We start from the raw sequence: 25,084 nt of genomic DNA, 5'->3' as shown, positions 1-25,084 counted from the left end.
TTGTTGCTTTGTCAGAGAGGTTTTACAACTAGTATCATAGCTATTTTGTGAGTATTGCTTCGATTTTATACAGGGTTTTTGGTTACGCTAGACTTTCCTTACAATATTTATTGAATTGCCTTCCACCTTGATCTTAAGCCATCTGGGGGGTGGGGTGAAATGATAATTAGGTTTCCGTTTCTAATCAGATATAGTTATTTTGTTGATTGTGGTAGCAAAAGAAATAAAATAAAAAATCATAAGTTCTTGCTAAATATTTATTTATGTAGTACCCAATTGAAAGTGTATATATTGAAGAATCCTCCGGTGACACCGAAGTCATTCATTACACAAGTTAAAGTTCGGCATGTCTCTAGTTCGAAACTGTTCCATATTTGCTTTCAAATTAAGACTAGAAACTTGATCTTAATGTCTAAACTCTACTTTGAGACTGCACTTCTATATGGCTCGATAAAGTTACTTATTCATATATTTAATATGTGTTTGTAGGCAAAGTTCTGTGACAGGTGGCCGGCAAAATTTCATTAACAGGCATCGAACGAAGCGGACAAACAGACTTGTTTAAATATTTACAATGTTATGTGGACATGCCCGCACTTTGATGTAATCGTTTTGTTTGATCAACTTGGAATTGTTGGGACGGTACAAACAAGTGAACCCAACAAATCCAAGTTAATGGGTTTCCAAAAAAGAACGACAAAATACGAGAGATCGTGTAAAATTTTGGCATTTTGCCCTAAAAGTTTATACTATTTTACAAATATACAATATATGCATATGTGGATGTATATCTCTTATGATTTGATTTGACTTGTTGATTGCCTACAAGCTAATAATACCTTAGGTTTGCACTAAGATTTCCATATTGTATGTATGTAAGTATATGTGTATAAGTATAGCTATATATAAGTAATGTATACAATTGTATAATATTGCAATTTCCAAATGTTCAGTTTCATCATGATGTTTTTTGTATGTGTTAGGGATCGGGGTGTTTAAATGGGTCGAAGGTGGTGAACTGGGGGCGCAATGCTGCCACCCATATATAGATTACAATACAAAATTGCTTGTCTTCACTTGGTTAATAATAATATTACAATTTCTGTTGTCATTTCAAGGGCGTTTTTCGTCGTCCACAGCGACGTCTCATTTACAAAGTTGATCCCTATGCTAATACTACTTGCTACAAATATATGTGTAATTATATGTTACGATAGAGATTTTTCTTTTCGTTTTTTGTTAAGGTGTTCGATAAACCAGATTCAATTTCTGCTTGAACTAACAATACATAATTCGTTTCGTGTTAGTGTCTACTGTAACGAAACGCAAAATAAGATATTTTTCTCTTCTCTTCTTGTGTGTGTGTTTTTTGTGCATCAGCGCCATACGACTTGCATTCAATATAGTTTATATTATTAAATATTACTCCAAGCTCCTCTAAGCCATGGTCAAAGGGCAGACAGGAGAATGAATTCTCTTTAAATTGGGAAGAGCCTTCACAGATTTATGACTACATTCTTACAATGGTGCTGCAACCATTTCTTAACATTGTATACAAATTAAAATATAAATTCATTTGATTTAGTGGCTCGTAGCTCTTAAAGCCTATCCCAAAAAATTGATCAGATCTTACACAAAGCCTTGCAACGAATAAATGGTTTTATTCCAATATTGTCTGATTAAAAATTATCTTTTCATTATCTTATACTCGAAAAATTTCTTTTGGATATGACTTTAATCCTGCCATCAGTCAAAATAAGGGGTATTAGTTTAAAATTGTTCAAACACAAAATCAATCTCAACTAACTTTCAATTCAATTGAAGAATACGACATTTATAAGGCAATATAAAAGGTAAATAATGCTTGATTTTAACTCTTCATGGAAATTATAACATATCTTATACAAAGTGTTTTTTTTTTACTGAAAATTACACATTAAAAACAAATTAAGAGTAAAATATTTTTTCCTTGTTTAAAAATTAAGCGCAAATTACAAAGAGTATCAAATAACATAAATTAAAGTGTATTAGAGTTTCCTTCTTGAGATTGGGTAACTATGAAAATAAATAAAAATCCTTTCGAGTACAAGACAATAAGAAGGCCTTGGATATGATTTTTTCCCTTGCTTGCCCTTTTTTCATTGGCGTCTTTAAAACAGGCCCTTGGCGCCGGCAAACTTACGTCGCCGGAATCACATGAGTCATCATTTGAGCGTATTGTAAATGTTATCCTCGCCGGCCAGCTCCACGGTGGTGATGTGGGCAGCGTGTCTCTCGCCCAGCGGCTCCTCTCCCAGGTACACGGTGTGGTAGCTGATGGCGCTGCTCTTCACCGCCGTCGTCGTCGTCGCTCCATTCACCTCGATGCGACTGACGGACTGTGGTCCGCCGTTGACCGAATACTTGAGCGAAGCGTAGTCCCCGTCATCGTCCTGCACATGGGTGAGCTGAGTGGTGCCCGAGAAGGTGTCCGCGGTGTGCGAGGGGCAGATCTCCGCGTATATATTCTCCTTGGTGTAGTCCACGGCCGGAACTGGTCTGTTGGCTGCCTCCGATCGCAGACATCCTCCGGCGGAAATTACCAGCGAATCACGCACACTCGAGTACGGGAGATCGTCTTCTACCAGCGAGGCTGGCGAAATGGGCAGGTGATTGAGTCCGCCACCCAAAAGACAAACTCCGCCCGCTGCCCTTCTGCCAGTGATGGGCTCCTTGGCCAGCGACTGCTGTTGCGCCTTGAGCAGCATCAGATGACGCTTCTCCTTCTCCGCCTCGTGAAGCTGCAACTTTTGTGGCAACGCAAAAAGGCGCAACTGATGCAAGCTCGACGATGACTTGCTGTACTGCCGCGTCTTAACATGGAACTCATTGTACAGCTTCTCCGTAATGAAGGACTGTGGCGGTGGTGTCTGGTTCTCCACATCCTCCAGCTCGGTACCCGCCTCGCTGATGGCATCAGTGTGATTGTGGCTGGCCAGCAGGTCGGGACGCGGTTTGCACTGGCCATTCAGCAGCTCGATGTCCTGCAGGGACATGGACTTCTGCAGCAGTGTGTCCAGCGATTTGGGCTCCATGGTGGTCAGCATTGTGGTCTCGGTGTCGGAGGCTGCAGTGCTGTTCAGCGAGATGCCATCCTGCTCCGGCTGCTCGGGATCCGAACCGAAACGCTCCTGCAGCAGCTTTGACATGTCCGTATAGCGCTCCATGCTCATTCGCTTGGCCTGCTCATCGAGATCCAGTTCACATTGCTGTTTCTCCACCAGCTGCTGCTGCTGTTGCTGCTGGTGGTGCTGCTGCTGGGTATGATGTTTGCCGAACCACTTCTTCTTGGTGGACTGGAACACGCTCATGCGTTCGGAGATGCGGCTCAGACTGGATTCCGACTGAGCTGCCACAGCAGCCGCCGCCTCTTTGGCCTCCAGATTCTCCAGATCGGATTTGCTGAGGAATATAATGGAGTCCTCTTTCTCGTGCGCCGCTGCCATTGTGCTCTTCTCACGCCTCAAGATCTTTGGAAAATGCAAAGGCTTCAGGATGCGCAGGCCCTCGCGATTCTTGCTTGCCGAACGTTCCGATCGCTGAATCAACTCAATCTCCACCAACTTCAGGAACGGATCGCAGTTGAATTGGCAAAACTTGAGCATATTCTGCACGTTCGTGTTGGCCAGCATCCGCTGCTCGGAATCAAAGCCCAGAAAACTCTTTACCAGCTGCATGTCTCGACTGGGATAGAACTTTCTAAGCTGTAGCGGCGTCTGGGTGTCAACGTCCTCAATGGAACAGCCCACCACAACATCCTCCTTGCTCACCTGACTAATGCACAGCTGGTCGGGGATGTCGGGAGCGCCGGGACCCGAAATGTAGCGCAATGTCAGCGGCAACTGCTTGGCCGCCGTTACCAAGGCACCCAAACGATGCACACACTCCGGATTCAGCTTGCGCTGGGCATCGCCCAACTTCTGCAGCAGCTGAGGGATTCCCGGCTCGATCTCGTAGAACTTGCCCTTGGTGGACAGTGGGACGTACATTACCTGCCGGTTCTCGTTCAGCAACTGAGCGTACCGATTCTTCTCCTTCTCGCGTCCCATGTAGCCACTGCCATGGGACTTGGACACATTAATGTTGCCGTGCTGCGACATGTTGTTCTGGCCCTGCTCCTGTTTGCCATCCTCGAAGACGGCCAGCAGACGGAACACCTGGCCGCCCCTGGCCGTCGTTTTAACATACTGCGGACGACCCTTGATTATGGGCAGGCAGCCCTCGTGCGTGGGACTACTGGCACTGCTGGGCGAGGATTCGGTAAACGCCGGCATGTTGTCCACCGACACGAACTTGTAGACCCGTTCCCGCACCAGTTGTATCAGAGATCCGTACTGCGTGGCCGTGGCCAGACCCTTCTCGCTCAGCAGCGAAAAGTAACCTGCGGTAGAAGAAAAAGTAACATAAGTTTAAGTAGTCGTTAAGAAAACACTGTATTAGAACTCTTACTCTTAGTAAAAGATTAGTTAGCAAAAATGCAATCGATCAGTGTTCTTTCTTCTTTTTAAACATTAATTTTTATTTAACTACTGATAAGAATGATTTTTAGTAAATGTTCATCATTTTCATTATATTAAAATACATCGATATTAAAGTGTTTGAAGTGTTAATCTTATTTTTGAGTATATTCTTATTTAACTACTGATAAGAATGAGTTTTAGTAAATATTAATTAATCTTATTTTTGAGTATATTCTTATTTAACTACTGATAAGAATGATTATAACAAAATTATTCTGACTGCAGTCTTTACTACGAAATTCACTTTCAAAAAATCGTTGCTTTTTTTCAAGCCATAGCAAAAAAATTGAAAAATTCACAAATTGGTTCGATTTTGAAATCTCTTTGAACACGGCAGATATTTAGGTTTCTGCCACTGAACAAATCTGTTTAACGTCTAAAATCTTAAAACCAATTTTTCGACAGCTGACAGCTTTGCACTGAATTTGCAATCCAAAAATGAGTACAATGAAAATAAAACAAATAACTTGACATATGGCTGGCAGTATACCATTGGGCTTTATCTATACAAATATTGCTTAAAACGGATCATACGACAAATTTTGAGTGATTTAAAAAGGCAAGAATGACATACATTTTACTAAGTGAAACTGCATTTGACAATATTTAGTCAATTTATAATATAATAAAAACTAAAAAATTTATTTAAAGTCCGTTTAAATGCCCCAATTGTAAAGTACATGTACCAAAGAGTCTATTAATCATTCCACTTAGTTTAATTCGTGCCACTGAGTGAGAAAAATTAAAAAACCAAAAAAAATGTATCGTAAAGATACTAATGCAATCAATGTCGGGAGCAATTGAATCAACACAAGGAAAATCCAATATGGATGTGCAAATTGAATCACTCCAATTTGCCATCCAGTTTTTTGTTCCGGACATTGCAAGCCTAATGAATAAAATGATTATACCCAGCGTAAGTGAGTCTATAAATTGGCAGATTGCATAATATTTGCACACATTGGTTTACATTGCGCCTCGGCAAACGGCTGTGAAAAGTCACATGGCGTAGCGAGTTGAAACAATGGCTGACCGCAGTTCGGGGGATCAGGAAGTGGGTGGTGGTGACGGTGGTGGTGGTGGTGGTGGTGTGCCACCAAAGAAGTTACCACTGGCTGCCTGCCTGACTGACTGGGCCAAAAAAAAAAAAAACAACCGACACTGGAACCCCGAGTGTAGAGCCCATTATTGCATAACACCTGATGAGCAATAGTTGCGATTACTTTTCATTGTTGAACTGTGACTGTGTCACGCAAATTGCAAAAACAGCGGAGTGCGGGGGTAGGGGGGTTATACAAATATAACATGTATGGATGGTGTACTTAGTAACCCTCGCACTGGGAGATCGCAGTTCGCTTGAGTGACTCACTAAGTGAGTTAGTTTGTTACGACTGGACCGTGTAATCAGGCGCTAGTAAGTATCTAAATGCATTCGTCATGAGAATACTAAACTGTGCCTTCAAAGAGCTCCGTCTGGATTATGTAAATCGGGGGGAATGCGTGCCAAATCAGTCACCGGTTTTTTTTTTAACCTGCCGGTTAAGCCCTTAGCTACTGCCAATCAGCGCATCAATCAGTGGGTCATTGAAGTTAATTTACCATAAGCAACAAATTAACCTCCCCCATGCAAATGACAACTTGTTTGGGGACGCCCTCGTTAGAGGAAAATTATTCTCTCATCTCAGCTGCAAAAAATGTATCTTAAACTTTTAGAATATAATTAACTACAGGTAATTAAACAGCATTCTCATAAGATCAGACACAATCAGGTTTCTTAATGTTTCCAATTTTAATATTTTGACTAGATTGAGTTAATTATTGAAAATCTGACTGTGAGTTTGTTTATAATTGGTTTGCTAATTGATAATAAAACTATTATTTTAATTATTAGGAGTTTTGGCTTGGATAAAATATTGATTATATCTATACAAACGTGTGGTTTTTCTATCAAATTAGTTTTACTAGTTGACTTCTAGAGTTTATAATTAAAAACCAAATATTTTTCATACTCCAAACATAAAATAACTTTAAAATAGTGATGTCAAACATTTTAGTGTTCAGCTTAATTAAATCATCAATTTCTAAAACTCACCCGGAAACTCCTGTGGAATGAGCACAGTCTTTTTGCGCTGCGAAGCCTGAGTTTTGGCATTGTGTCCGTGGTAGATGTTGCGCTGTCGCACCAGCCTGTAGAGCAGAAAGAGCTCATCGTGGCCAGGTGGGGTGCCACCATGGCTGCTGTGGCGACTGTTGTTGATTTGGTGTCCAGGACCAGAACCAGACCCAGAACTAGGACCAAAGCCAGTTCCGGTTCCGGTCCCGCTTCCTCCGCTGGACGATGAATGGGTACCGGTGCCGGTGCCGGTGTCAATGTTGCCACCGCCACCACCAACCGGATTCGCTCCCGCCGAGGAGCTGCTCGAAGCCGCCGTGGAGGAGCCATGCGATGAGCTGGACTGCAGAGTTTCGTTGGAGTTCTTGTCGGCATGCAAGATGCGGACCACACGGGGCAGGGGATTCCGCTCGAGAAACACATCGGCGGGCAGCGCTTCCTGCTGCGACTGAAAGACAATTACAAAGTGTTAAAACAATTTTATGGAGTAATTATACTTATTTCGTATTTTAATCCAATTAAGTATATATACATATGTATAAACAATGAAATCAATCCATCAGCTTTATGTATAACATTATATTTTACCATTAGTAAACAAAAAATATATTAAATAAATTTAAAGCAATTAAAAAATTAACTGACCCAAATTAAAACTATTTGCACAAGCCTTAAGCTAAATTGCCGTGAAATGAATACTCCCAACGTGTCTTAAGGTTTTGTGCCAGCTAAAGATTTTTTGCAAGATTACAAAACCAATTGACATCATACATTTTACACCAAAACAAATTATTGATTAATTTAATTTTAAAACTGTTTTTTAAAAATATATTATTTAATTTTACTAAATAAACGACCAAGATAACTATTATGAATCAAAAAATTGAAAGATCATAAAGATCAATAAAATAAATAAAAAGCCAAACTTAACATTAAAAAAAATCCAGAAAAATATATTCAAATAATGATCTTTGTTGGATTTATAAAACTGTTCTCAGAGCTCGGGGTTATCATAATGCGATTTTCGAAGTAATTTTGGTTAAAATATGTTTCTGTGACTTTAATTGATTTATTTTTCTCTCTCTGCATCAAGTCGTATGCCTTTGATGTAAATTTGATTAAATCTTACCTCGCTGCTGCCCTTGGAGGCCTTGCTGTCGCCGGTGGAGTAATCGCCGCTGCCATTGAGCCCGCCACAGAATCCGGAATAGCCGCCGCCACCTGATCCCGCTCCGCAACCCGCTCCTCCTCCCCCCAATCCGTAGATACTGTTGTTGGCGCTGCCGCGCAGGCGTCGCTCCAAGCGCTTGTTCAACTCGATTTCATTGCGGCGGGCCAGACGGGCGTTCTCGAAATCCGCCACCGAGAACATATTGGAGCTGGTGTCGTGGGAGTTGAAGCGACGCAGCTTCGGCTTGCGCGCCCCAGCGGCCAAATGGTGGCCGTGATGGGCGCCAACCGCCGCTCCACCTGCAAAATGAAATTAAGGTAGGAAAAACATACATATAAGAAACGCAACGAGGAGTAGCACATTGTGCATCGGTGAGGTAATCGCATAAATATAAATGCACATGTGAGTGTCTAATTGCCACCCGTTGTCTGCAGTGGGAAAAACCCACACACCGTCGTATCAACTTCCACATCTACAATACAACGAATATAGCAGAGCTATATTCCCCAAGCCAATTTCAGTTGGCGTGACGCAACTGAAAGGCAAGTGGTTCAAAACTGTTGCTAAGCGCAGCTAATTTTCAGTCAACGGTCAACGAGACGATGACACACAGTGGGCAAATATCGCCACAAAGCGAAACCGAAAAATTAACAAGAATTTTCGCAATAGAAAAGAAAGAATTGTCGAAAGATCTTGGGCTGAATTTTAAGTGGGGAAAATCGAACTTTTATCTCTCAAGACGGCCATTTTTAGACTAAAATAAATTAAAACTACTGAATACCTGGCACCAGCACATAGCATTCTCTCTCTCTCGACTTTGTAATACAAAGTTTCAAGGCTAAAAATGTACCGAATCAAAAATATTTGAATAATTTAAAAGTTGCAATTTCGCAGATCACACAAAAGTTGCTTTTGAATTCTTGACTACTTTACTCTTGATTACTACATTGTCAGTTCTTTATTATAATAGTTTAAATTTAAAGACTACAGAATTGACAATTTATTTACCATTTTAGTTTAACTTTGAATACAGCTTAAGTTGCTATATTTGATCTCGATTCTGTAATTCAAAGTATATATTTGCACTCAATAACAACGTCTACGCAAACAAATTTCCCACTAACAAGACTTTATTTGCACTAAAAATATATTTACTATCAGCTAATTGATACTCAATCTTTGCTTTCGACGTACTCTTATGGTTCATTAAAACTAACTACACAGCTCGTTTGGTTTATGCCAAGTTTGTCAATTAAAAAAAACCTCCAAGTGACAACTAAATAATCTTAACATTTTTTTATTTCAACATAGCATTAATGTTTCGTTATCGAAATCAAGACGGGTCAACGTTCTATTGTGAGCTATTATCAAATAAATTTCATTATCGATCAATACACGTCATCCCGAACTTCCGGTTTTTTGATTATTTTTTGAATGTGAATTTGTAAAGAATTTTTTTTGCGTTGATATTTTTGATTGCGCAGCAACAGATTCATTTTTGTTTCATGCGGTGCACTGAATTTAATACTAAGGAAGAACCCTCGAAACATTGAGGTCTATGACTTGAACATTTTAAGGTCAAATGTTATTGAAGGCGCAACAGATCCGATCGGATCGGATATCGAGGTATTAATAAAAGAGTCAACAACTGGAAGCGATTAACGGGGACTAGCTACGCAGACAACACAAAAAGATAACACCCCCATGGGCAAACATCATATATTATTTTCGTTATCGGACCGACATCCAAAAGAGCAATTGTCTGTCGCCCCAACAATGCGCATGAAATCACTTAGCCTTTTTATTTCTTTTGCTTTTGATAGGATTGAGTGTGTGTGTGTGTGTGTGTGTGAGTGAACTTCAAGCGGTGCAATTAAAAAGAGATATCGCGATTTTTGATTGCTCATTGTTCGATTGGGGCCCATGGTGCGATTTGGATCCACTGCTACCGCTGATTGGTGGTCGGCGGCGCATTACTCACTTTAATTGCGCACATTTGGCTTAATTTTTCGCCCCACACACAACACACATTTAATAAATGCAGGCGAGGGCAAAAATCACAGCATAACACCGGGAAGGGGCTAAAACGTTTTGTGAAATTGTGCTTATCTTTTGCGAAATATCAATTGCAGAGTTTGCGAGTGAGCGAGAGAGAGAGTGAGTGAAAGAGAGGGAGGGAGGGAGAGATTGGATCAGGAGGCAGTGTGTAATCGTCACGTTTCGTGTGAAATTACGCGAAACGACGCGCGCGCCTTGGCAAAAAAAATTCACCATAAGGGCGACACCGACCCACCAGTTAGCTTAAAAAAGAAAAAAGCTTTTTTCTGGTTTCGAGGCTTAAAATACCCTTTCAGGGCAAATCCATTGTGAGGGTTTGAATTCCCAGGGGGTATAACTGCAAAGTTTTTTGTGAAATATAGGTATACAAAGTTATGTTTCTTTCTATCTCAGATCGTACTGCTATAATTGTCTAAAGTGTGTAAAATATTCAATACGTACACAATTTAAGGTAAACAAAATTACTTATTAGTACTCAATTAACCAGATTATTTTTTATTCAAAACATGTGAAATTACACACATGTAGGTCTTTTAAAAATTTTTTATCGTCCGCCACTATTAAGTTCATCTTTGGTAAATAAAAACACCAAAAAACCTGAACCATTTATGGTTCACATAAATCCAGTCCTCTCCAATTTATAGTGTTCTTTTTAAATTTAAACCCATTAGATTTATCTTTTAAACTTTTGATTGCTCAGAGTATTGATTTTTCTTTCAACCAAACTAGCTGGCCATAAAAATAGCACATGTTTCGGTTTTCACTTTCAAACGTTTTGCTTGAATTCGATTTGCACCAAAATAAATATTTATACTTTTTGGATTCGCTTTTCCTAAAGCTGAGTACAGTCAAACTTCAATATGTCGAACCATAACCAAAATTTTATATTTTAATCTTGCCTATAAAATTACTTCGACCAAGAGAATTCCAACTAGGCTATTGAATTCCTGATTTGGCAATGAAAATAAATATATTTAAATGGAGATATTTTAGTGGTTATACTAATAGACTCTATGACTCGAAATTGGGTTGGCAGCGCAGTGCAGTTATTAGTACAGAATTCCGAGTGTAGATGCAAAACTTGGCTCATTTATTACTTGTCATTAAAATCTTTGCCAGGTAAACTTGTACAGAATACGAGGTAGGAGTATACGGTCTTTACTCGGCGTAAAAAAAAGTAATTACTGTTCTACTTGACTTTGTACTCCAATGTGTGTGGGTGTTATAATGGCTTAATCTTATTTGCAGCTGCAATCTGTTGGTCTAAATTACTATAATGAATTCCGCAAATGGTAAGTACTTTAATTAAATTTACTTTTGCAAGAACATTTAAAAAATTGTCTACATTGATGTTCTAAATTACCATACCCCTTAGAAGGGAATACAAAAAAAAAAAGTAAGACGACGTCAGTTGAGCAAACAAAAAAAACCTCAGCGCTCTCTTCTCTCCTCTCCCGCTTGTTTGGAGCGCGTGCCTTGTCTCCCTCGACCACTACCTCTCCCTCTCACTGCCCCCGCCGAGCTTACCGTTACATGCAGCTGCAGCTGCGACGCTGTTGCTGGGCGCGCCTGCTGCTGCTGCAGTTCCGTTGCCGCCCACTGTGCCTGCGCCTGCTGCTGCTCCTGCTCCTCCCACTGTTAAGCCAGGATTTGTTGTTGCCGATGCCATCGCCGTCGTTGATGATGCAGTGTTGGGTGTTGTTGCTGTTGTGGCTGCTACTGCTGCTGCGGCCGCCATGTGCGGACTACTCTTCACCAGCCAATTGGCCAGGTGCCTCTGCCGCTCGAGCTCGATATTGGTGCGCTGCATTCCGGACAGCTTGAAGGTCTCGTTCATAATCGCAATCAATCAAACCGACGAAAAAAAAATGCGCCACTGCAACGGGCGACGCGTCGCCGCCGTCGAATATTCCCACTGTGATGCGTCTCGTGTCGCGACGTCGATTTTCAGCGGCCAAATGAGCGGACCTTTCCAACTGTTGGTCGTCGTCGATCGTTGCTGCTGTAACGAGAGAGCCAGAACGAGAGAGAGAGAGAGAAAGAAAGCGTGAGAGAGAGCGGCGAAGAGAGCGCGCACAGTGGGCAGCGTGTTTACATAAGTGAGCGCGCGGCAGCGGAAATAAATTCGCACAGTGGCCCCAATTGGACAGCTGGACGCTCTCACAATTATCGGCTAATCTATGAATAATATTTAACAAGCTGCTCGGTTTAACGTGTTTATCCCATACCTACTTATTTATTGATTTTCATTTGGTTAGTTCTGCCAGAATTCTACTATATAACCTCTGTGCTACCTAGATATGAATCAGTTGAAATTGCATGTGTGGGTCGAATATTATCAGATGTATCAAAACTTTAAGAATTCCCCAATTTTTTTCATATTCACTAATTCATTGACTTTTTAACATAGTTAACCGCTATGTTTAATCGTTAACATCATTAAAACATTTAAGCATCGTATTTAACATATGTATACGCATAATAATTTGACAGATTGCTGCGGACCATTTTGATTCATGTGTTTAGATTAAGAATTAGCTTTAACGGAATAATAAGAAATCATTTTTTTAACAAGAATTCGGACTAAAATCTATTCATCAGAAATAACTAAGTTTCAGAAAAGACATTTGTTGAAAATTTTGAAGTAAATAATTTATGAGTCATTAAAAAAAGTCGATTGTTTAATTACTTAACGAATTGTTCTACTTGTGAATGTCAAGAACATCTTTTGAACCTCTTTGAATTTCTAGATTTGAATTGTGTAATACAAAAGTTAGCTAGAATCTTTATTAATTTTTTATGTTCCAAAATAGAATATGTACCTAAATTTTTGAATCAGAATGAACTTGGAACAGAATCGTAAAACATGTAATTTTAATGATCGGCAGATGCTCCTTATTGAGATTGTAACAAGGGGTAGATGACATAGATTTCGCTTGCTATGAGTTTTCAACAAGATTTCGAAGGCAGCATTTATTTTCCACTGATATGTTTTTGTTTTTTTTTCTTTTGAGCTAATGATCAATGCATGATCCGACTGTGCAAACTTTTTTTATCGAGTTCGTGTACCCCTGCTCCAGAGAGTCACAACAACAATTGTGAAATGTGTAAAAAGATGTTGAGCTTTACAAAAAAAATCTCAATCGCTATTGAGAGTTGAGGGCTGCTGATTGTGTTTGTGTGTGCTAGTTGTGCGTGTGTTGCGCATAAATTAAAATTGCGATGACGATGACGATGTTATCAGAAAAGTCAGCTGGCTCTCTCTCTCTCGCTCTCTCGCCCGTTCGTTGGCTTGTTCAATGTCGCCGCACCTTTTCAGTTGTCGCTCCCCTACCAACCACCGCCCACCACCCACTGCCCCACCCACTCCGCTCGCGAAAGCTTAGAAAGCAGAGCCAGTTCGTCTGGCACTGGCAGCAAAAACAACAAGCGCGCGTCATCTTCAAACGTTATGCGACAAGAAAAACGTAATCGGTGAGATTGTTAGAAGAGTGAGCGAGATAGCTAGGTGAAGGCAGAGACAGCTATAAAAAAGGGGGTGGCAGCTTTTCACTATCATCGACGGCCACACAAAGTTTCTTCGGGTATTTGAATATTATTAATATATTATTAATATATTATTAATAATATTATTAAAAAATGATCCCCTGAAGCCAAAAAAGTGAGTAAATAAACTTAACACCGTAGTCCATTGCAATTTTTCGTGGATAAAAAATATTTGGTTTGTGAGCGAAAAAAATGTACTTTTTCGTGGACAAACAAAATTTTCAAAGTTTGAATAAAACCAGACAGCAAATCTTTAATCTAACAAAATGTCACTAAATGCATGTAGTTCTTGTTCTTCAAACTCAGTTCCGTAACAAAAATTCTTCTATAGAAAGAGACTTTCCCCCGATCGATATTGGTTCCCCCATCTTTCAAAGTTCCCCCAACAATCTCCGCCACTGTTTGCGCACACATAGTACTCATTGTTCAGCACGTTTTCGGTTTGTATTTTGCTTTTATTTGCCGTTTTTGTTTTCTTTTTTTGCCTGGCTCTTTTTATGTGCTTTCCCAGGAAAGAGTATCATAACTTTGTCATAATGTTGGCAAACCATTCGAGCGGCGGAGGCAAATGCCAGAAGGCAGCAAGCCAAAAACCTAAAAAAAGTGTTGCAAAAGTTTGGGCATGTGTTTCTACATACACACTAAAAAGCAGTACAATAAGTAACCATATCAAAAAGTATGCGAATCATGTTCTTTTCATATATCTGTAAAAAATTAGTTTTGTAAAAAGTCAGTTTACCAATTAACTTTAGCTTTATGGCATGCATTTAATGTTTAAAAAATAGAAAATTTTGAACTCAAACAATTTTTCTTTAATAAATACTAGTACGTAGACGTTACCATATGGTAATATATTTTTTTCCGTGTACATAAACATATATACATATGTTTTTAAGCTTGTATTTTGATCAGCATGACGGGGCATAACAAACGATCTACATACAATGTATGATTTTTGGGGGTTGCTATGTCAAGCTTTTCTATTGAAACTATCAAAATTAAGTTGAACGATCTGCAAAATGCTGTACATACGTTAATACATTTGTATGTACGAATGTATGTTTGTATGTACATATGTGCCGCATAGAAGTACTTATGGTCGGAAGCAGATGTGCATATGATATAAATTAAAATGTGAGTGGACTTTTTGTATCCGGGGTGTTCAGAACGTTTTTCCCTTATAAGCTCTTACGTTTTTAAAAACTTGGGAGAATGGTCAAAGCACCAGCTGCGAACTCTTAGTAGTTTATACGAGTTTTTATATGTATGTGCCGAATGCATTATTTTAGCTAATAGAGTATTCACACATCGACTCTTGAAGCAAGTCCGATTTCCAAATCGGTAATAACTGCATGCACATTATACTTTAGAATCAACCTTGAATGCATCTTATCGGCAAACGCAAATAAATTAATAATTGCCGCGTAAATGCATAAGGAAATGTGGTAATGCACATATACATCAAATTATAAACAACGCAGTAACACCCAAAACCAAATTTAATTGACTTTTTCAATTATTTTTTTTAAATATTTAGTATTGTTTCTCCTAACTATTTTATCAATGAATCTTAAAAGATATAAACCAGGAAATATGAAGGGTAAAATAATTGTTAAACAAATAAAATAGTGAAATCAAATTTGGGTGCACCAAACTGTAAAGGTGTTAATTTCTTAAATAAAAAATAAATAACTTAAATATAGATGTGTCAATAAATGGTGGACATGAATGTCTTAAGTTTCGCCTTAAAATAAATCTGAACTTTAAAGCTGACTCAGTCTTTATCTAATCTATCTAACGATAACTGATGTCTTTTCGAAAAAGAGCATTAAGGCTGCGGTCTTTTTGTGTGCGTTGATTTTAAGCTTGTTCTGGTCGTCGGCGTTCGTTGCCTTTTGTCAACTGGTTTGGGGGTTCAACTAATAAAAAATAATCGTAGGCAATACGCGTAGTCCTAGCCGACGCCTCAGGTGTTTCCCCATGGGGTGAGGCGGTCGTCGTAGTGCCCATTGTCTATCTCGTTTTTGTATAATTCATTTCTATGCGTAGCTGTCGGCCTGTCAGCTGTCGCCGCTCTTTTGATGAATCACAGGCCTGCCCAACAGCGGACCCAGCTAAAAATACACGCAAACTGAAAATGCAAAATTCATGGCCGTTCTCTGCTCCATCGCATGGAATGCGGCGAAGGCGCTCCTCGTTGATAGCAAATGAGCAATCGCCGGTTAGTTGGGTTCAGTTGGCCGTAGTCTGTCCATTGGAGGCGGTGGAGCGGCGTGCCCAAAAGCCGCCCCTGTTACGCAAATATTGAGAATCCATTGCCGGGTAACGTGCCACCAGCGGTACCACCTTTTCATCTATTTTATCATAGACAGGCAGCAACACCTTGGGACAGTCGGCTCAAAAGCTCAGGCTAAAATGGGTCAAGAGCTTGGGTTAACGTGGGTCAACTAAATTTGCTTTAAGATCTTAAAGATGAAGAGGATACAAAAACGAATCGTCTCAAAACAGAACTGAACATGGTTCTTTGGAGCCTTTAAAAAATTTTCTTCGCTCTGCAAATTGAATCAATGAAATCAATCAGTTTTGTTCCTCATTATTTTTAAAAATTAAAAAAAAAAAAAACAGTAAAGTCAACTCTGAATTGAGATAATTGATTACCCTAACAGGTTAGTTAATTTAGCAGGACTGTAAATTATAGTACCTGGACATTAGTAAATTAAAGTGGTTTTATCTGTAAAGATAAGATGGCTGAGGTTGTTAAATTTTCTAAAACGAAAACTCTGTCTTATTAGATGACCATTAGAACCATTTTAGCCAAAGCATGTCACAGCATTGGAAACTGTTATGGCCGTAAGCCGGCGTCCTTAAGACGTGGCTTAAATGGACTTACTGTCTGTAGTTTGTCGACCGTCAGTCTTGGCAGCAGCCGCAGTAACGAAGGTTAATTCGGAGGCGGGATTCCAACTGACCACCTGACCACCACACCCGATGCCCAATCCCCGATGTTGCCGCACTCATGTGCAACTAATCGACGTGTGCTGGTTTATTGGTTTCAGCTTTGGGTCTCTGCTGCGGTGGCAATTACGCCGCTTCTGCATTTCGAATTTCGCATTTCACATTTTGCATTTTGCATTTCGCATTTAGCATTTTGCATTCGATGATGTGGTCAGGGCCCAGCGAGGGGCTTTCAAAGTACATGGCCTAGCTTATGGCTACTATAGCTTTGCGGTTTCCCCAATGCCGTTAGCCAAGGAAGCGGGGAATTCTGGGGCGGCACAGGCACAGCATGTGGTCACCCGCTGGACTGGCACGAGAATACACAATGTGCTCTTTACTTTGCATGTTTATAGTGTATGTACCTACTAAACGACGAACAATTATTTATCAAACAAGTGGCAAAGAGAATAACGATGAGCGAGCACCAGTGGCGGCGGGGATGTGAAAAGGGGGGCAGGGCACCTGGAACTGCATCTGAATTGATTATGATGTTGGGCTGGGCACGTTGGAGATGACGATTTCGTTTATTCTGACCATAATAATGATTGCAAATGAGAACGGGACCTGGCTGAGAGGAAGTGCAGGAATGAAATGCAATTTGCAAAATGTGTCTCAAAGAGGAACTTGAGAAGCGGCAATGGCAAATAAGAGGAAACCCAGTGTTAGTTAAAATTATTAAAAGAATATTGTTTGACTACTCTTAGGGAACCCATAGCGCATAAATAAACTTGTCGCATTTACAGTTTCAAAGCATAATATTACAGAAATGCTATTTAGTGGATAATAATAGTATTTTTGTATTAAAGCAATCATTTATTTGTGGCACATGGAAATTCTCAAATGAAAAAATATACAAATGTTTTTAATAAAAGCAGATTAAATTATAAATGTTTTATAAAGACTATGCAATGCTAATTTCAACGTTCGTATGAAATTATTGTATAGATGCTTTCAACTAAAAAAAGGTATTTAATAGTCGGCATACTCTATTTGTGTGTTCCCACTTCTTTAGTTTGTTTTATTCATTAGGCAGAAGAAGAGAATGAGGCGAGGGTAAGTTCGTTTATGAACAAAGGAAATAAATGCATTTCAAATTAAATATATAATTCATATTTTCATATCTTTAAGTTTTAATATCGTTGCGTAGTTTTCTCCGGGTGGCACAAAACGATATCATTTATTTATAGACATAGATAGGTATGTATGCAGAATCTGCATGAATATTCCATGTACTTGCAGCATATGATATTAATCATATATTAATAATATTAAATATTAAATTGAGAAGTTTAAGTGCAAAGGCAAACAAAAATAAAACATGCGAATTTTAATCATAGGAAAAGTTATATGCTGAGTTATCTTAACTCCGGTGTCTAAAGACAAAAGTTTAAAAGAAAAGAAAGAGCAGCTTAAATAATGCGCAAATTTACAGCTTGGCTGAGCAGCTGACTGCCTCTTGCTACTAAAACAGTGGAAACTCTTAGCAGTTACTATTTTCATTTCGTTTTACTTATTACTCCCCGTCAGTCTTTTGTATTTTGGGAGTTTTATGTTAATGCCTTATAGCCCTGGCCACGCCTCGCTTAAAGTTAAAGTTCGTTACGGGGGTAAAGCCCCCGAACTTTTATGCGTCTGCGGTGGGGCGGGGCAAGACGGGGGCGTAGCTTAAAAGGAGGGGGGTGGATATGGGGCGGGGCGCCACATCAGCAGCTGCTGCTTTTGGCCCACAAGCTAACTGTGCTAACTGTTCGCTGATATCTGGCACTGCGATTTATTAACAGTTAGCCAAAAGCCTCTGTACCTACCGACTGTGCTACAATAATTGTAGTTCTTCTTCTCAGCTGGCACATTATGGCTTTTATTCTTGTTGTTGCTGTTGTTGTTGTTGTTGTTGCATTTGGGAGCAAGCCCAAAATTTATTGCCTGCAGCCACATGATGAATGATTTTGATAATAATATTTTGTTATTGCTTTTTGCCATGGGCGAAGAGTTTTTTTTTGCTTTTAACCCCCCTTTTTTTGCCGTTGCAGCAACTTTTAGCTGCGTTTTGTTGCCAAAAATTGAAGTCACCATGGAGCCATGGTGGCCAAAAAGACCTTGCCACAAAAAGCTGTTGGCTTTGGGGCCCTAACGGAGTGGCTGGGGCGGTACTCGGCGGAACTTGCCCCCTGCTGTTGCGGCGGCCGCTAAAATAAAACATTCGGCCAACTGACGAAAACATAAACCAAAAGTAATAAACTAAAGGTTGTCATAAGAAAACTTAGACGGCGAATGGTCTTAAAGGAAAGCTCATTTGTCTTGAAGAAGTTTTTTCTGCTTTGGCAGCGCCATTTCCCATGTATATAGTTGTTCCAAAACTTAATACACCGAGGGCAAAAAGGCAAATATAATATACAATTTAAACTTGATTTTAAATGCTTAGCTTTACTTTTTATTATCTATTTAGTTTTTTAAGTTTTCTCATCCCATATTTAACAAACATGATTTTAGATATTACAAATGTTTTAAAAAAAATTCTTTCCAAACATGATAATAAAATCTTAAATTACGTAAAAAACGTAACTTTCCTACGACCTTGCCAGACAATTTTATACAATGATATTCGCAGAATCTAAAGAGCCATTTCTGGATGGGAAATGAAAACCATTGTGGTGTTTGTCGGAAAACTAATCCCAAAAGAGGAAGGGAGTGTGATAGTAGACAAAAGACAGCATCAATGTCGACACGTTAAAGCCTCGCTCAGAGCAAGTGAGTGAATTTTTTGACAAATTTATGATGATGGAATTTTAAGTGATTTTTAACGAGTGTTTGCAGACATGGGGTGAGGGCAGCGAATATACTACTGCATAGCAGTTTCATCAACAGCTGTAATACTTGTAGCGACTGTAACCAACTTAAATTCATTCATTACATTCAAATCAAAAATAACCAAAAAAATCAAAAACACATTTTAAACCTTCCAACGCGTTTTGTCTTTTAAACGGGAAACAGTTTAATGGGCGGAAAATGATCGGAAAATGTTAATCAATTTCGTTTCGGAAAACCGAATTTCTCCTTCTTGGCTGCCACTCCCATTTGGTTTCCAATGCAGGCGTCCACTTGATGCGTAAATTGATGATGCCAGGCACCTGTGCATTCGACTGTAAAATTTATTTGATTGCACAAATAGGCCGAAAACCAACGCCAATGACGTAAATATTAATATAGACATCGGTATCGAGGCCAGTGGCCATTTTGTACGCAGTCCTATCGTATAGCACCATAGATTTTATTATGAATTTTGGCGTAAAGGTTAATTTAACACTGCCTTTCTGGGTTTTCCATATTTTAAGACTTAATTTTAGCTTACTATAAAAATGTGAAAACGGGCGTTAAACGTTACACCATTGGTATGTAGTTCGATTTTCAGCTCAGAACCCTATTATTACACATTTATAATTGCACATTGCGAATATTCGCACCTATATTTAACTATACTAATAATATCCCTAACGGACCACAATGGTAGAATCCGCAGGATTTCTGCATGGGTTTCCCTTAGCTCGTATGTTGTGTGGGTTCCTTGGTGGCGTATTCGTGCGTGTGATTGACAAGCATTCTCGTTGAATTATTAATTATGTAATGCGAAACCAATCGACTGCAATTTGCATATGAAATGAGCCTCACACGCTCACAAAGACTAATTAAGGCCTGGCGCTGTGGTTCAGTTCAGCAGAGCTGTAGTTTGCTACTGGTCCCATCAAATATGTATATTTATATATATATATCTATATATATATATATACATATGGAGGCATGAATGAAAATTGCACAAATTTGCATAATATATACACCTCGATATTTAAAATGCAACGCAACAATCTTTTTAGAAGTCCGAGTCTTTTCCCTGGCCCCATTAACACGGATGGGTATGGGCTGTGTTAATTGCACTTGAACAAATTGGTCACTTAGGGAAATTGGCATATGAAAATGGTTAAATTAGATTGTTTTCCTTGCCAGAACAATTATAGGTCGTGGACATAAAGCAGCTCAGCACGCATATTGAATCTAAAGGCTATTGATTTGTCATTTGCAGTGAATTGAAACTTATAAACTGACAATCAAATTATATGGCAATTAAGTAAGTTATAAAGTACATAATGAAAAGCACACAAACTCAATTTTCTGGTCCCACAAAGCAAACAAATTAAACCTTATTAAAAAAAAAAAATTGTAATTCATAGAGTGGAATTGAGTATGATTTGGTAGGTTGATTCCTAATGTATTATTTGACCATTTCTTTGGGTTTGCAGCTAACAAAATTGGTTTGGCAAAAATATTTTTGGTTAGTTGAAAGAAAGTTACGTCTTTCTGTTGTGTCATGCAAAAAACTTGCACCCTTTTTCGATTGAGAGCCTTGAGCCAGGAATCCTCAAAGCCGGCTGAAACCCATCACCCACACGCAATCCGCCAGGAACCATGGAAACGTGAGCCGGGATAAGGGAACGAAGGAAAAATAAAGATTGAAGCCCGGCAAATGTTTACATAATATGGACCACAGCACCATCCGCAGACGAGTCGAGGAGACTCTCCAGATCCCAGACGGTAGGTGTGATGTTTGAACTACACTCGACTGGGCCGGTCGCCTGCGTTTGCCTTGTTCGTCTGTACTTTCCTTTATTTTACTCCACTCCACTGCGCTGCGCTTTGCCACTGTTTTTGCTTCGGCTGGCTGCCGGGCAAAGGCAATCCTGCCCAACTCCATCTGCATCCAGCTGCAGCTCGGTATCGCTGGTGTTATTAACATTTCTGTTGACATCCTTGGGGTCGCGTTTTGCGCCCTGAACACGGTGGGATATGAAAAGGTGTACACTCGAGATGCGAACATCAAGTTATGCACTATTTCTAGTCCTCAAAAAGAAGAACTACATATTTCGGATATTTTACTTTATTTAAAGTTTTAGTTCTAAACTCTATTTTAAAAGGTCTTATGAGTCAAATCACTAGCGCTAGTTAATGCAAAAATAAACACAAAATTGTAACATTCATATTAAGATAATATATTCATTTTAGAATTACTCGAGAACAACAGATTACCAATTTTTCTATACTTTAATCATTATAAGATCAGTTGTACAGCTTTTTTTTTTAGCTCAGGTAAAGTTGTCTACAAAGTTTAGTTTCTGATTTGACACTGGGTAACATAGTCGTCGATAAAATGGGGTTTCGCTTTCTTTTTCCCCTCTTGTCATTTCTTTCTTTTTTACTCTTTTTATGTACTTAGCCGCCTTCTCAACTCAATCTTTCCATACGTGAAACATTTTCATTTTACTTTTGTGTGCATGTATAAAATCTTTTTCTTTTTTTTTGCATTTCTGAAAGCGACTCAAAGACCCAAAAACAACGTCGAAAAAAAAAAAAAAACATGTGGAAAAAAATAATTCATGTGTATATGAATACGTATTGTTGACATATTGAGAGATTGCGGCAATTTAGACCAGACGACACCATTTAAAAAGCCATTAGGGTTCGCTCCGTCAGCACATAATTACAAGCACAATGGAATCCCCCATTAGTAGTTGGTTCGTAGCCAGCAAGTTATCCAGTGGCCAAGTCAAGCGTCTTCCGAATGTCTTTCCACAAGCTTAGCCTCCTCGTTTTCGGTTTACTGGTAAACTGCTTTTTGTGTGCCCATGTGGTGCACGTGGATCGGTTCGTCTTCACTGTCGATGTTCAGGACCTGTTTGTGTCACAAAGTGCCTTTCTCGAGCAGGAGTCCAATCGCAGTTATTTCTCGGGTCACATAATGATAAATCGGCCGATCAATGAGCTAACACTTCTTTCGTCAATCGACATTTTGCGCCCGTCTCGTCCGGAAATGCGCCTATATAACGTTAAGCTAAACTTCTGCTCGATCTTTAATAATGGCTACAAGAATAAGTTTATCAAAATGATGTACAATAATTATGCAGATTTTCTCAATACTAAACCAAAGTGTCCACTGAAGGCGGTGAGTTTTGAAAATAAAATAAATAATTTAAATTTGAGCATATGTATGTATTACTATACTTTTCGAAAGTAATTTTACTTAACGATAAGTAGAATTTAAAAAATATACTGTTATCATATTTTTAAAAAAATTTTAAAATTCTTTTTTCTATTTATTCTAGAATTATAACTACACCCTGACTAGGGCCTATATCGACGAGGCTTTACTACCAGATCTCCTTCCAGAGTGCACTTATCGCATGAAAATGGCATTTCAGCACAAATCAAAGCTACTGGCTCATATGCAAGTTGATGGAAGATTGCTTGTGAAACGTTTTAGACCATAATAATATCCTAATAATTATGTTCTTAAATAAAATAAGAAGCTTTTGAATATATTTACAGAAAACTTTGCCTAGCAACTTTTAAAAAATAATTTCTGGTCAGATAATTTTAAATATTTAATAATTTGAGGAATATTTCAATATTTGATATAATAAAATCAAGGACTCTACTTGTGGCCAATTATTAGCTGAGAGGATTGATTTTTTTCGCATGAACAATCACAATAATTTAACTCAATTCGAACACCAGTAATAACCAGTTAAATACAAAATTGCCTAGCTTATTTTATCGTAATTACAATAATATCAACCAGAACCAAATTAAATAAATTTGAAAATAGCTTGAAACTCGGCACAAAAAAGTCTACAGATTCTGCTAAAAATCATGCAGCATTATAGTAAAGACATTGGCCATGAAAACGTCGTATTTGTTGTGTGGACTATATGTCCTAATAAACTTGGCCAATAGTGATAAACGCAACTTTCGAATCTACTTTGATGAGTTTGCGATAAAGTATAAGGTGCCAGACATTTTCGAAAAGGTGGATTGTCATTTGGTTCAATTGAATAATCGAAGCTACGTCAACGGCGAGATGATTCTAAAAAGAAGTGTTGGAGATTTGAATGTTCGTACCATCATGGAATTTTGGAAACCAAACTCTCAAATAAAAACGAAGTTATATGATGTTCGTTTAGATGGTTGTAACTTACTTAGAAGTCTTCATAAAAATAAACTTTTTAACCTCTATGTGAAGAGCTTTAAAAAGCATTCTAATGTAATTTTGCTGTGTCCATTTAAGGCGGTAGGTAAAATTAAATTGAAACTGAACCATTCTTAAGACATTTTTTTCGTTTAGAATTATAGTTACAAAATGGTGAATTGGTTTTTGGATGAAAAGGATCTGCCTCCGTATGTCCCTCTTGGTCAATTCCGTACGATCACCGAATATTCTACACAACAGCGATTGGCAATACGTATTGTAGTACACGGAGAAGTTTTGGAAAATCAGTAAAATGCAATATAAAAATCATAAAAACACTGCAGGAAAAAAAAAAAGAAAATAAATACAATTATACAGATAGTTTATATGACTTTATTTATAAACAAAAAACATATACATATATACAACATCTAATGGAAAACTACTTAGTATATCAAAATTTCTAGTAAAATTACGCATACCACATGAATACCTTTTTGAAAGCTGAAAAATCGTGTTTGTAAAATTTTCTTAAGGTTTCCATAAAAATACCGTATGCCACGTATGCCTATGGTATTGCTTTCTAAATTTCAAAATAGCTTAGCAGTTCGAACATTTAATATAATAGAAAATTTTTTTCCAACCCATACCATAAGTTAATTCACACAAAATCATTGCTATCGGAATTAATCTAGCCAAATTCAACTCATTAATTTTTGCTAGTTTTTTTTTTTTTTTTCATTTTGTACTACAACGGTACCAATTTGTTGAAATTATTATATTATCAAACAACGAGTTCTTAATTGACCGGATGTAGCATGAGCATAGTCCATGATCGTTAAATCAGCACTCCTAATCGCAATCGACTGGCATTAAAATGAAAGCGTTGGCCTCATATACTTTAATCTGGACACTTTGGATTACCTTCCACTCTTGCGTAAATTGTGAGGAGCGTAATTTTCGCATAAGGATGGATGAGTTTTCAGTAAAATATAGGTTACGCGATCTGATCGATTATATCGATTTTCGCATCGTTAATATTAACAATCGAACCTATGTTGACGGTGGGATGATTTTAAAGTCTGATGTGGAGGAATTAGTTATGCACACAAGTATGGATTACTGGCAGGCCTCAAATAAAAAGAAAATGAAGTTGTACGATGGTCGATTAGATGCTTGTCTATTTCTGAGAACTGCTCACCGTTTTGGATTGTTCCAAATTTACGTAAAAAGCTTTAAAAAACACACGAATGCCAATCTTGCTTGTCCCTTAAAATCGGTAAGCAAAAAACAATTAAATTCGACATAACATAGCCAATAATTAACAATTTTCCGCAGAATTACAACTATACGTTGACAAAGTGGCACATGGATGAGAATGATCTACCTCCGTTTGTTCCATTTGGTAAATTTCGCACAGTCACTGAATATTTTACACAAGACCGGCTGGTATTGCGAATTATCACTCAAGGAAAAGTAGTTGCCAATAAGTATAACTAATTCCAAACCAAATTTTAAAATTTAAAATGGGTAAAAGTTTATATGAATTTGTATAGCTTTCGAAAATTAAAAAAATATATTTAACCTTGTATAAATTCAAATGAACTTGGACTACTTTTTGGTTAAAT

At 38.5% G+C, this 25,084-nt stretch overlaps 4 protein-coding genes across 12 annotated transcripts in view; 3 read left to right on the top strand and 1 right to left on the bottom strand.

The window, feature by feature from the left end:
• Nucleotides 1-243: 243 nt before the first annotated feature.
• Nucleotides 244-25,084, bottom strand: part of LOC128263268 (uncharacterized) — a 45,278-nt gene continuing 20,437 nt past the window's right edge. For 7 of the 9 annotated variants that reach the window (XM_052998203.1, XM_052998208.1, XM_052998204.1 and 4 more), the window contains exons 4-6: nucleotides 7,802-8,142; nucleotides 6,652-7,120; nucleotides 244-4,420 (exon numbers count right to left, since the gene is read on the bottom strand). In XM_052998203.1, coding sequence (XP_052854163.1) covers nucleotides 2,205-4,420; nucleotides 6,652-7,120; nucleotides 7,802-8,142 — 3,026 coding nt within the window. In that variant the 3' untranslated portion in view covers nucleotides 244-2,204. Of the gene's footprint in view, nucleotides 4,421-6,651; nucleotides 7,121-7,801; nucleotides 8,143-11,428; nucleotides 11,904-25,084 lie in introns of all 9 variants that reach the window. The other 2 variants (XM_052998201.1, XM_052998202.1) reach the window with 2 other exon arrangements.
• Nucleotides 21,862-22,767, top strand: LOC128263274 (uncharacterized). Its single transcript, XM_052998217.1, has 2 exons — nucleotides 21,862-22,433; nucleotides 22,594-22,767. The coding sequence occupies exons 1-2, from the start codon at nucleotides 22,053-22,055 to the stop codon at nucleotides 22,756-22,758; spliced, it is 546 nt and encodes a 181-aa protein (XP_052854177.1). The 5' UTR covers nucleotides 21,862-22,052; the 3' UTR covers nucleotides 22,759-22,767.
• LOC128263273 (uncharacterized) lies at nucleotides 23,116-23,791 on the top strand. Its single transcript, XM_052998216.1, has 2 exons — nucleotides 23,116-23,558; nucleotides 23,613-23,791. The coding sequence occupies exons 1-2, from the start codon at nucleotides 23,169-23,171 to the stop codon at nucleotides 23,766-23,768; spliced, it is 546 nt and encodes a 181-aa protein (XP_052854176.1). The 5' UTR covers nucleotides 23,116-23,168; the 3' UTR covers nucleotides 23,769-23,791.
• LOC128263276 (uncharacterized) lies at nucleotides 24,248-24,956 on the top strand. The gene is made up of 2 exons (XM_052998219.1): nucleotides 24,248-24,735; nucleotides 24,795-24,956. The coding sequence occupies exons 1-2, from the start codon at nucleotides 24,334-24,336 to the stop codon at nucleotides 24,954-24,956; spliced, it is 564 nt and encodes a 187-aa protein (XP_052854179.1). The 5' UTR covers nucleotides 24,248-24,333.

This window comes from Drosophila gunungcola, unplaced genomic scaffold, assembly GCF_025200985.1.
Source record: "Drosophila gunungcola strain Sukarami unplaced genomic scaffold, Dgunungcola_SK_2 000001F, whole genome shotgun sequence".
Taxonomy (NCBI): domain Eukaryota; kingdom Metazoa; phylum Arthropoda; class Insecta; order Diptera; family Drosophilidae; genus Drosophila; species Drosophila gunungcola.
Note: the sequence above shows the minus strand (reverse complement) of the source record. Positions and strands in the feature narration are given on the sequence as shown.